The sequence below is a fragment of the Solanum tuberosum genome, unplaced genomic scaffold (genome assembly GCF_000226075.1).
Source record: "Solanum tuberosum cultivar DM 1-3 516 R44 unplaced genomic scaffold, SolTub_3.0 scf00494, whole genome shotgun sequence".
Taxonomy (NCBI): Eukaryota; Viridiplantae; Streptophyta; class Magnoliopsida; order Solanales; family Solanaceae; genus Solanum; species Solanum tuberosum.
The window spans coordinates 439-12,506 of NW_006239417.1; the positions used below are offsets into that span (position 1 = coordinate 439).

Genomic DNA, 12,068 nt, shown 5'->3' on the forward strand with positions numbered 1-12,068 from the left:
TCTGGTAAAACTTATTTCAAGATGCATGATTTGGCTACATCTCTGTTTTCAGCAAGCGCATCAAGCAGCAATATCTGCGAAACAAATGTAGGAGATTACTCACATAGAATGTCCTTCTTACTCTCCTTCGCTCTTGAGAAAATTTGTCTCGTTAAGAGTGCTTAATCTAAGTTACACAGAACTTGAGCAGTTACCATCTTCCATTGGAGATCTAGTACATTTAAGATACCTGGACCTCTCTGGCAATAGTAGAATTCGTAGTCTTCCAAAGCAGTTACGCAAGCTTCATAATCTGCAGACTCTTGATCTACATAATTGCCATTCACTTTGTTGTTATCCAAAACAAACAAGTAAATTTGGTAGTCTCCGAAATCTTTTACTTGATGGCTGTCCATTGGCTTGTGTGCCACCAAGGATAGGATCTTTGACATGCCTTAAGACTCTAGATTGCTTTGCTGTGGGAAGGAAGAAAGGTTGTCAACTTGGTGAACTACGAAACCTGAATCTCTACGGCTCAATTTCAATCACACAACTTGAGAGGGTGAAGAATGATAAGGACACAAAACAAGCCAATATATCTGCAAAAGGGAATCTGCATTCTTTAATCATGAGTTGGGACAGCGGACCACATAGATATGAATCAGAAGAAGTTAAAGTGTTTGAAGCCCTCAAACCACACCCCAATATTTTTATCAATCACTGGCTTCAGAGGATTCCTTCTTCCAGACTGGATACATCACTCAGTTTTGAAAAATGTTGTCTCTATTGTAATTAGAGGGTGTGAAAACTGCTCGTGCTTACCACTCGTCTCTATTGTAATTAGAGGGTGTGAAAACTGCTTGTGCTTACCACCCTTTGGTGATCTGCCTTGTCTAGAAAGTCTAGAGTTACGACTGGGGGTCTGCGGAGTATGTTGAAGAAGTGGATATTGATGTTGATTCTGGATTCCCCACAAGAATAAGGTTTCCATCTCTGAAGAAAACTTCGAAATAGGTGGTCTTTGTAATCTGAAAGGATTGCAGAGAATGGAAGGTGAAGACCAATTCCATGTGCTTGAGAAGATGGAAATTTACTGTTGCCCTCTGTTTGCTATTCCGACCCTTTCTTCTGTCAAGAAATTGGAAACTTATGCCGTAACAAAGCTACTTCGCTCCCAGAAGAGATGTTCAAAAGCTTTGCAAACCTCATAGAGCTGCCTAACAGCCTGGCTTGTCTCAATGATTTGAAGAGTCTGGTAATTAAATGTTGTTATGCACTAGAGAGTCTCCCCAAGGAAGTGGTGAAAGGTTTAACTTTACTCACAGAGTTTTCTATTTATTACTGTAAGATGCTAAAATGTTTACCGGAGGGATTGCAGCACCTCTCAAGTTTGAGAATTATTGAATGTCCAGAAATGGAAAAGCGGTGTGAGAAGGGAATCGGAGAAAACTGGCATAAAATTGCTCACATTCGTAATCTGGATATTGGTATTAACAGAGAAAGAGTTGTAGGGTTCAAGTCTCTCATTCCGGATGTGTTTATACATAAGTTAAAAGTATTATGTATATGTAATTGTTTCTTTGTTCGTGAGTCTCCCATACTGCTTCCTGCCATTGAATGTAAGATCCATTTGTATTATACTTGTTAATGTTGTAATTATTGCCTACCAGTGGTTGATTATCACTTTCTGAATGAATATTGTGGCACATGGGAAAAACACCAAATATAGCGCGCAAAAGCTAAACAAAGAAATTTTCATGAAATTTGACATACCATGACAAATTGATGAAGGATGAAGAGGTTCAATAAGCAAGGAATGGCGTTAAGATCCATATTCCAGAACGGTTATAGTTCAATGTGCTCTCTTAAGTCATTATTCAATTCATAAGCAAATAATGTGGAAAAGTTACATATTGGATGGTCTGTCATTTCCAAATAGAACAAAAGAAGCAAACAATAGATGTCCATAGTAAAGGTGTCCAACATGGAGATAATAATTAAGAGTAAAACTTCTATTGCTATTAAATAGAATCTGCAATTTAAAAAAAAATTACATAGGTACACAAATCTGCCACTCCAGATAAGTTTATCTTGAATTTCTCTTGTACAATATGGAACTTCAATATGTACAACTTGGAAACCCTTTCTATGCTTAAGGTCTCAGTTTTTACCACATTCGGACACAAAAATGTAGTAACAATGGCAATTGTGCGCGATTCTAAAATGGCAAAAAAATAATGCCAATTTAACTATGGTAATTATGTACAGATATAACTAACTATAAAACTTAAATCGTACACTGAAGTACAGTGGCATATGAGCAGAGCCTTCCGAGGCTCTGCTGCTATCATCAAGAAAGTTTGACTGATTCTGGCAGTTTATGGAGTACTATAAGCTTCGGACGATTTGAACTGATCACACAGCATGTAACTGATTTAAAAAATTCAGTTTTACTCTATCACCATCACCAACTCCTTTCTTCCCAGAAGAACTAGCAGCCACTTGTTCCTTCAAAGCTTCCTTCTCCAGTTTCTTCTTTTCAGCATCAGCTGCTTGTTCATTCTCATCGCGTGATTTTTTAAACATCTTCATGAACACCACCAAAATCTGTGTCACTGCATCCAGAAAGAAGGGAAATGAAGACTGACAAAGTTTGTCACAAACATCAAAACGAGATTTAAAGAAATGCCCGGTTAAAGAGTTGGTGAGGAAAAATCTGTTAAAGCAATTTTCACACCGGTTAAAACAAGATCTTAAGGACAAATGTAATTCGAGAAATCTAGCCAATGGCAATATGCACTCAACAACAGCTACAAAGGCCATAAATGTTGCATCCCATAATCTTCACATAAAGACAGACAACTAAAAAGATTGTATCACTGATAAACGCTACTGGAATAGCTATATTACCAAGAGTGTTTGTTAAACAGCCAAACGACTGTAGTTTTTTCTTTTCCAGAAATCTTACCAGATGACTGATAAGTGATAATACAGCAAGAAAAATTAAAACATATGTATCTCTAACCTTGCTCAAAGGGGCATCGAGCTGGATCCTCGCCAAAATATAGGGATAGGGAGTCTGCACTCCTTCCCTGCAGATTTACAAGATAGAAAAACAATCAGCAAACTTGGCATGGCTTAGACATCCAGGAGGATTTAAAATATGACATAATGGATGCAAGAAACTCACCACTTCAATATAAAGAGTAGTGAGAGACTTGACTTCAGCCTCAGCAGTATCAAGGAAATTCTTTAACACCTGAGAAGGAATGCACAAGTCACTAACCGCATATTTCAGATGTTTAACAAAATTATGTGTACACCAAATCGAAGACATCGCAATCAAGTTTGACTGCATCACCAGACTCCACTCTAAAACCATGTCCAACACAAAACCAAATTGGGAGTCTTCCCAGCGCAAGCCTTTTTCACTTGATTTTGTTAAGAACACAAATGTCATCCATTGGGGACACCTATCACTCTTCTAAAACAGCGGTACACTGCTTCCTTACTTTGTCTTCTCAAACTATCTAGAATAAAGCTTTTTAATAGTAAATAGGGATCCTTGTAATGTATAATGAAGGAAACCTGGGGAAAGCGGAATCCGCACAATGCCATTCATTTCATATTTGGCGTAAGAAAATCTCGAGAATTTGATAATACATTTAGGGATCGTTTAGTAGAGTGTATTAAGAAAAATAATGCATGCATTAACCTTGTGTATTGCTAGTACCTTGTTTGGTACTCTTTTCTATACTCTGTATAACTAATGCTAGTTATACACTCTATTGTGTATTAAAGTACATTATCATATGACCTTCAAAATTTAAAACTAAAAAGAAACATTATCTTGGAAGTACAAGCAATGAGCTAACTCATTTGGTAAGTAGGAATAATTCACATGTTACCGTTCTCTTTTCTCACCTTCTGAAATCCCGAAGATATTGTACCATCATTGTCGGATGCAGTAAGTTCTTGTTCAACTTTCTCAAGACCTTTACTCACTGCTTGCATTTCTTCAGCCAAAGACTTCAGTTGAATCTAACCATATAATATGACGTAAACAAACATTTCAGTTCACCATTATACCAGTAGTACTTCAAATGAAGACCATAATAAATAGCAAGGGTACCTTAGAAGCAGCTTCCAAGTGAAGAAGATCCTTGTCAAAATCAAGCAACTCTGGCATTTTCTCAGCAAGGAGCTGACAAAACAACGAATTTACATATTTGGCATCACATTGGAAAGTGCAAACACATATATGCAGAAGAGTAAAGACTAAAGGCTGGTCAACCCAGCTATAGTTTATTGATAGTTGGCAAAAGAACGGCATACACGTAGTATACTGAAAGTAGAAAATATATACAAAAACATATAGTTCTCTACAAACGACACTCAACCTTCTACAATACCTCATGGGTGCACCAAAAAGCAATAAGGGACAAGATGTTATTCCTTAACTGTGCAAATTACACTCTATCCTTTCAAAAACTCTCCTAATTCTCACTCTCCACAAAACCCACATAATTGCAAGTGGAGCATACCTTCCACGCCTTGTGTCTCCTCCTTCATCTTCCACCATTTCAGTTGAGCATCATTACTTATACAGTGACGGGCATCACCCAAATGTACCAAACGAACACCACATTTCCCACCATAACTGAGAAGTTGTCGCACAATCTAGAAGACGATTCGCGTCTTCACCCGATGCCTTACACATAAAACACCACCCAACATAAGTAATTCTCCTCTTCATTCTATTATCATCCATCAAGATCACCCCTCTTGTTGCTAATCAAGTGGAAAAACCCACCTTTCTCAGTACCTTAGGAATCCATATCGAAATATATGGAAGGCTATCTTCTCATTGATCAAAAATTTGTCCAAATAAAAGGACTTTATCAAATTTATCCTTAGGCGGCCAAAATGAAACTTAGATAACAATCAAACCTTAACAAAGACAGGGACCAGACTATAGAGTCTAGCTAAAAAGAACCTGGGCTTGCTTTTTCAATTCAAATCTGTGAGCGAGGATACCTCTATCTCTTCTCTAAAACAAAATTTGAAGTGGTTTATAACTTACGGAGTATCCGGTAATATCTCTCGCACTATTGTATAAGCCTGTGCAGATGAAATAACTTGAACATTTCCGGCAGTCAATCTATTTGCACCAGTCAACCAGTGGGAGCGATAATTTTAAGATATAAACATCATATAACCTTCCTTTTAGCCTATTCCCACTTGAGCGTACTTCACAGCTGATAGGCTCATAAATACTTGACGCCCCGAAATAATGAACAGGGATGGATTTGGAGATACAATTTAAGAAAATGAACCTTAGGCACTTCAATATAAGAGAAGAGAGAAGTAGAACAAAATAAAGAACAATGCAACTGGAAAAATGTTGAAAATAAAGTGAACGATATAAGATGGATTAGTTTTCAGATTTTCATCTTTAAGAGCTTTTTTTTTTTATAATAATCTTTAAGAGCTGACTTTCCTCTCCTTGAGTTCTCTTATTGCAATTTGGTCTCCTTAATAATGAATAAATCCTTCTCTCGAAAATCTGCTACACCGCCTTGACGCCGCCTTCTTGTTTGAGTGCTCAACAGAAGCACCTATACACACTTGGACTTTCCTTTGGGAGATTTAATAGATTTTTTGTGTGTATTTTATTTCCAATTGTTTCATTTGGCAAGATACTAAGCTTGAAATTTTTAATTTTTATTTAGATAGTCTTGTATGCCTAATTTCATGTTTGATCTTCTATTTCATTTTAGAGTATTGGAGCTGATACTGGATCTAGCTATCACCGACCTACTGTCGTACTAGCGTCAAGTGCAGCACTTAGCCAACAATCCCCAATGATAGGCACTACACTTAGACAAAGTATGAATTAGATGCAGGTGTGGCATTTAGCTATGCTTAACCTCTTTTGCTGGAGTAATCTCTCCTTTGTAAATGATATGGATCAATCAACCCACCAATAGTTCTAGTAATTCCTGAACTACTAAGTGTACTACCAAGCATTCTAAAACCTCACGCATCTTCCTTGATTTTGTGTAGAACCATGCCATACTTATGTGGTGAGCCTTGCTTGTGCACTATGGCTCCCACTTGTGCTTCACCACGCCTTGTGCATGCTACATCATCAGACCATACTCTTGTGCTAACACTATCACCCATACCAGCCATGCCTCCATGAAACGGTTCCTAATTTCCTTTCCGTTACTACTAAGACAACGAATCGTTTGACCTTGAATTTCAAAACCTTGAAATTCCTTGCCTCCTCTCTGTTAGCCTGGTCCATGGCTTTGTTGCGCATCATGCCACACTTATGTTTGTGAACCGTGCTTGTACACTATGGCTCCCACTAGTACTTCTTCACCATACCTCATGCATGCTTCATCTTCGTAGCATCCTCTTGTGCCAAAACTACCACGCCTACCAGCCATGCCTAACATGGAACGATTCCCCAATTTCTTTAACTTTCTTATTAAAACTTAAACAAAGAATCATTTGACTTTGAGTGTTGAAACCTTGAAAGCGCTCGCCTCCTCTAAAGTAACCCCCTTCATGGCTACCTTATGGCCCTTGTATCATGAGCAGAACTGTGGCAGTTTTAGATGGGTTATGACATAGACCTCAAATAAACTTGGCACTTTTCAATCCAATCATGAGCTACTCAACAATCATCATTGAACCAAAACTAATCTGATTCAACTTACGCTTAAGTCACCTTCGATTCTTCCCAATTCAGAGCTAATTGATCAAAACTAGTACATAAAGGTAAAAACAGAAAGGCATCATAATGCAGTAATTCTACCTTGCACAGATAATGCATCAAGGTCATTTTGTTGTTTCTAGCACGAGTGTCAGAAAGCTTAAGAAGACTGTCCAACTTGAACCCTACAGCAGATCCTGCAATGTAATTAGGAAACAAAGATGTTAGTCACAGTGCCTCCACCCAACAACTGATTGTTTTCTTGTAGAGATTTAGATCTTAGAAAACTGTACCTCGTGCTGTACCCTGATTCAGTGCATTTCCCAATGTTAGAATGGTCTGCATTATCTGACGTAATTTGGCAGATTCTTTCACCTACTCGACCAGGAAATACAGTTAGAAGCTAGTTAAATCGGAATGTGCCAAATCAAAATTCATAAGGTATTAAAAATACCTCTCTAGTAGCATCATTAATTGTACTCAGGTTACTTCTCAAGTCTTTCACCTGAACAAGTCAACATATTATAGTCAACAGAAAATTAATGGCAGAATCCATAGACATTAGATCACTAACAAGTACAAGAGCAAATACCTGATTAGAGAAAGTGATAGTAAATGAAAACACTCGTAACTTGGACTCAACTCGTGGGACCTTCATCAGCTCCAGGAAAAACTGAAACAGGTATTACTAATCCGGTTAATTACTTATAACTTAAAGGATAGAGAAATTTGTACTTCCCCACATATATGGTCAAATTGGAGAAGACCTGCTCACACTTTCCAAGCATCCCCTTGTCCCCATTATAGTTCTGGAAAATAGAACATAACCAGTAAGATCAAATTGTGAAATCAAAAATAACAATTAAATTTCAAATGGCAAGTATAGACTGTCAAGAAACTAGCACAACTAAGTTCACAAAGAGAGGGGGAAATCAAGCAGCTGGATCTACATACACAAAAGACTATGATATATGCCTATGTTTATACACATCCACACCCACCAGGAAAGGAAGTCATCAGAAATAGGTATCTGCATGATTAGATATTGAAACAGACACATGAGCATGCACGCACAGCATAGATGCAAGTACATACTGTATAAGCATGAAACAGCCAAATGGGTCATCGAATTATGGGCATCAATCTGCACAGCTACTTACAACAAATGGCACATCAACAAAATTATAGGCTACTGCTGTTCCTATGACTCACTTAACTAGTATTCTAACGTTAAATACAATTGCAAAATGTGAAGGTTTTGACTCTTGTTTCCAAATACTATTGGCAAAAAACTTCAATATGGTGTATTTTCTCTAAACAACAAAAGTTAAAAGAAGAATCGAAGCAAACTTTAGAACACATCTCTAATATTACTTGTGAACTCAAAATAAATGACTAGACACACATTATAAGAATATTATTGTAACTTAAACTTTGCCATGATAGGCAAGCACTGTAGGATGAGAAAGAGATTATACCCTCAGTGTCTCCATTTCTTCTTTTGTTGGGCAAAATTTTATCAGATTTTCAACCTGATCAATGTCCAGAGCTGATGAATCCAAAGCCAAAATAGCATTCTGTAAGACATGCATACAAATATAATTTGTAAGAAATCCAGGGTAAATTTTCCTTTGTAAAAAGAAATTTTATTTGCATAATACTGGCCGTGAGTATTCATATAGCGGACCCCAACTTGTTTGGAACTGAGGTGCAGCTATTGTTATAATATTAGTAAAAAGAAATCCATGGCAAATATTTCATTCATTTCAATGTACCTCCATTAAAACTCAAAATAAAGAAAAAAGAACTTCCAAAAAAACCATGCATGAGCATCCTAAAGAAATGCTCATTAGTCATTACACTTATTGAACACATGCATGAATCAGCATATTGATACTGTGCATTATGAAACATGATTTTGACCACAAAGCCAAAGGATAGAATATTTTATACAATTTGTATCATGATTCCTTTGAATTTCAACAGAAAAATATCCATAAGAGTTTAATTTTGATCTCTTCAAGTTCGGTGAAATTACAAGATCTTTTCAACTCAATAAAATTATAAAAAATATAAAGAATAAAAATGTCTTTTGGATTAATAGTTCTACAGCTAGCTCTTTTTACAAGAACTTCTACTTCCATACAAAGCTCATTTTCTCCTTGTACAACAGAAAGGTCTCCTTATTCATTTCATTGAACACCGGCTAAAAAATATTTCAAATAATGATAGTGTGCGATCCTACTTGTGCACGTATCTTGACTAATTTATAGGGTACTTGACACCTCCTACCAACATAGGTACGGGGAACTATGCCCTCCAAAATGCAATCAGATGAGGAAAACCACCTAGTCTTTGTTTTGGTCGCTACTAGAAAAACCACTTGGCCACACTCTAAAGTGCTCATTAAACTCCACAAATATGAGAAAAGCATAACTAACTCGAAACTGAATTACAAGGAGAACTGTGATAGGTTAACGGCTATCATAAAGATAGTCAAACTACCAAACTCCTCTGAGTATGACCTAAATGTTATGTGTAGTTAACCGATCTGTACGTTCTTCATTCCTTTGTTGAGAAATAATATAGATAGTTAATCCATATATTGTACTTTTATTAAGCAGAAATGAAGATACTTCAATTTAGAGTTTAATACATAATATAATCTTTTTGATCAAGTAAAAAGATTAAAGCATGTAGACTTCAATACATACAAGATACAACAATCTTTTCCTTCTTTTTTTTTGTTGAGAATTGACTTTTAGTCAAACTCATTAAGCTGATTCAATAATTTTGCATATCTATTTGATTCATCAGATACATACTTCTATAGTTTTAGCAAATGTACAAAGGGATTGAAAAACCTATAATACAAATTGTAATCTTTTTGAAAATAAAGTCATACAACATATGCATTCAATTGTATATGTTATTTGTTACTTGATTTCAATTGATAAACATGTCGGAAGTCATTAATTTTAATGGCTGTTTAGTTTGTGTTACTTTTTAAATTATAAGCAGCTCAATTTCTAAAATCTCTGATTGTCCTAAAGCCCAAGTAAAGATCACATAATCTAATAGTTTCAGCTGATAAACAATAAAAGGCTATTATCAAAAGAGCCACCTGTTGGCTAGAAGACATAAATTAGTGCAATAGATAAAAGTATTGAAGCTGATAGTAGAAACAAGAAGACACAAAAAGAACTCACAAGCATATCAGGCAGGGGAATCTTGATTTTTGTAAGCATGATTTCACAGTTGTATGCCCTGCGCAAATCAATCTGGCAAAAGCATATGTTAAGAAATCATCCCGATCTTTTAACAGTTAGACCAAAATGTAACACTTCCAGTCTTTCAGTATAAATAATGGGAGTTCTGTAAAATATGCCTCCAATACCTCAGGAAGAAAAAGAAGCCAACACCAATAGACTGTTCACCAACTAGTCCATAGTGATCTCATATTGTATAGTGAAAGCTTTGAAAACTAATAGTTTCTTTCTGTAGAAGTGTTCTATATCTTTCCCAATTTAGCACTAACAGATAAATTTAGAAGCAAGTGAACTGCAATTCATTCGTGGTCAATGGCCATCCCCATGGGACACAGTGCCCATCATGAGCACAGCCTCCGCAACTCTTTCATTAGATCTAGACATGTATCGCAGCCTAATAAAATTACTCTGTTACATGAATTTACATCTCAAAGTATTAACACAACCTTTAAGAATTTTTCAAGGCAACCATTATTTTTTTTATATGATTGACCCCATCCACTAAACCCTCTGCCTAGGAGGCCCAAGAATGGTTTCCCCCTTTATCCCTTGGTTAATCAAACCCCCAACCTTATGGTTGGAGATGAAGGATCTTACCCTAGGATATCCCTCCAGTCAAAGATAATTATCTTAACTTACATGAAACAGAAATGGTGTTATATACAGGATGGAGAAAGTAGGACTTTTCCACCGAAAGTTTATGTAATCACCCACATCCAGGTTGAAAAGACACAAGTTCTTCTCTATATGGGCATGCTTGTTTCAAAACGTCACCTATGTTAAACCCATTTAAGCCTTTCTGTCCACTTCTTTTCTTCCACCTTGTTAGCCACAAGTTACCACAAAAAGCCCTCTTTAAAACCTATCTAATATTAATTGTTTTGTTAAACTAGTAAAGGAAGGAGATACATTCATCCTACAACACTCACTTTACTACATGAAAGACTTGCTAGATAATGCCTACTGGAGAATAACAGTTGTAGAGACTGGAAACAAGATAAAGCATATATAACTTGCCAATTGCACTTTTTCTGGTTTGTTGATTTTTGAACCACGTCGGCCTCCACCTTTGCTAGTGCCATCAGTAGCTGAAGCCACTGAAAACAAATTTTCAAGCTCCGTAATATCAATTTCAGGTGCTCTGTCATGTACATTAATAAAATCTTATCAGAACTACCCATAACAGACAGATAACAAACAAAAATTGCAGAACTCAACACAAACTAGGTTAAGCTCAAAGTGTTCAGAACTAGTATATCTGCAATCTATTAAGCATTAGAAGTTGAAACCATGAGAATGATAGTGCTTATGACAACCTGTAAAGGGGTTTCACGAGACACAAGAAATAGCAAAACAACTTAGCTCTGAATATTAACTTGAAATGACACAGAAAGTTCTCATTGTAATTTTTCATCCCCAAAAATAGAATATTCATACCTGGAAGTATTTTCCTTGTTTTGCGTATCAGCCCATAAACTCCCTTGCATAGCCCGTGTAACTTTCGACCAATGTAAGGGCTTCAATGAAGCTTTTTTAGGAGGAATTGAAGTACCTCCTGTACCTCGCCCTTTCCCTAGAGCAGTTGAACCTACAGAGGCTCTTACACGTCCAGTAGATGGAGGTGGTGGCGCTGGCACATTAAGGCCCTTTCCACCAGGCGGGGGAGGTGGAGTGGGTGTCAAACCCCGCCTAGGGGGTGGTGGAGCATTAGGAGCCTTTGGTGCTGGTGGAGGTGCTGGTGGAGTGGAACCTTGCCTAGGAACTCCCAAAGGAGGTGGAGGAGGTGCAGGTGGCCTTGTAGAATTGCTTGACGGTGGAGGTGGTGGCGGTGGCGGTGCCAACGGAGTTGGCCTATTTGATGAAGAAGATGGAGGTGGAGGTGCCAACGGAGTTGGCCTATTTGACGTAGAGGATGGAGGTGGAGGTGGTGGTGGTGGAGGTGCCAGCGAAGTTGGCCTTTTTGACGTAGAGGATGGAGGTGGAGGCGGTGGCGGTGGAGGTGCCAACGGAGTTTGCCTATTTGAAGTAGAGGACGGAAGTGGAGGTGGTGCTGGAGGTGGAGGGCCTTTGAAAAGGGCTGAAGGGGTAGGCGGGGG

The 12,068-nt window shown here is 37.4% G+C and overlaps 1 protein-coding gene across 1 annotated transcript in view; it reads right to left on the bottom strand.

Annotated features, from left to right (window-relative positions):
* Positions 1-2,038: 2,038 nt before the first annotated feature.
* LOC102585462 (formin-like protein 14) overlaps positions 2,039-12,068 on the bottom strand; it is a 13,468-nt gene continuing 3,438 nt past the window's right edge. The window contains exons 6-19 of the mRNA XM_006364420.2: positions 11,410-12,068; positions 10,990-11,113; positions 9,913-9,984; positions 8,182-8,280; positions 7,471-7,512; positions 7,296-7,376; positions 7,158-7,208; positions 6,997-7,078; positions 6,806-6,900; positions 4,112-4,183; positions 3,904-4,020; positions 3,170-3,238; positions 3,005-3,071; positions 2,039-2,594 (exon numbers count right to left, since the gene is read on the bottom strand). Of these exons, the coding sequence (XP_006364482.1) occupies positions 2,395-2,594; positions 3,005-3,071; positions 3,170-3,238; positions 3,904-4,020; positions 4,112-4,183; positions 6,806-6,900; positions 6,997-7,078; positions 7,158-7,208; positions 7,296-7,376; positions 7,471-7,512; positions 8,182-8,280; positions 9,913-9,984; positions 10,990-11,113; positions 11,410-12,068 (1,830 nt within the window). The 3' untranslated portion in view covers positions 2,039-2,394. The remainder of the gene's footprint in view (positions 2,595-3,004; positions 3,072-3,169; positions 3,239-3,903; positions 4,021-4,111; positions 4,184-6,805; positions 6,901-6,996; positions 7,079-7,157; positions 7,209-7,295; positions 7,377-7,470; positions 7,513-8,181; positions 8,281-9,912; positions 9,985-10,989; positions 11,114-11,409) is intronic.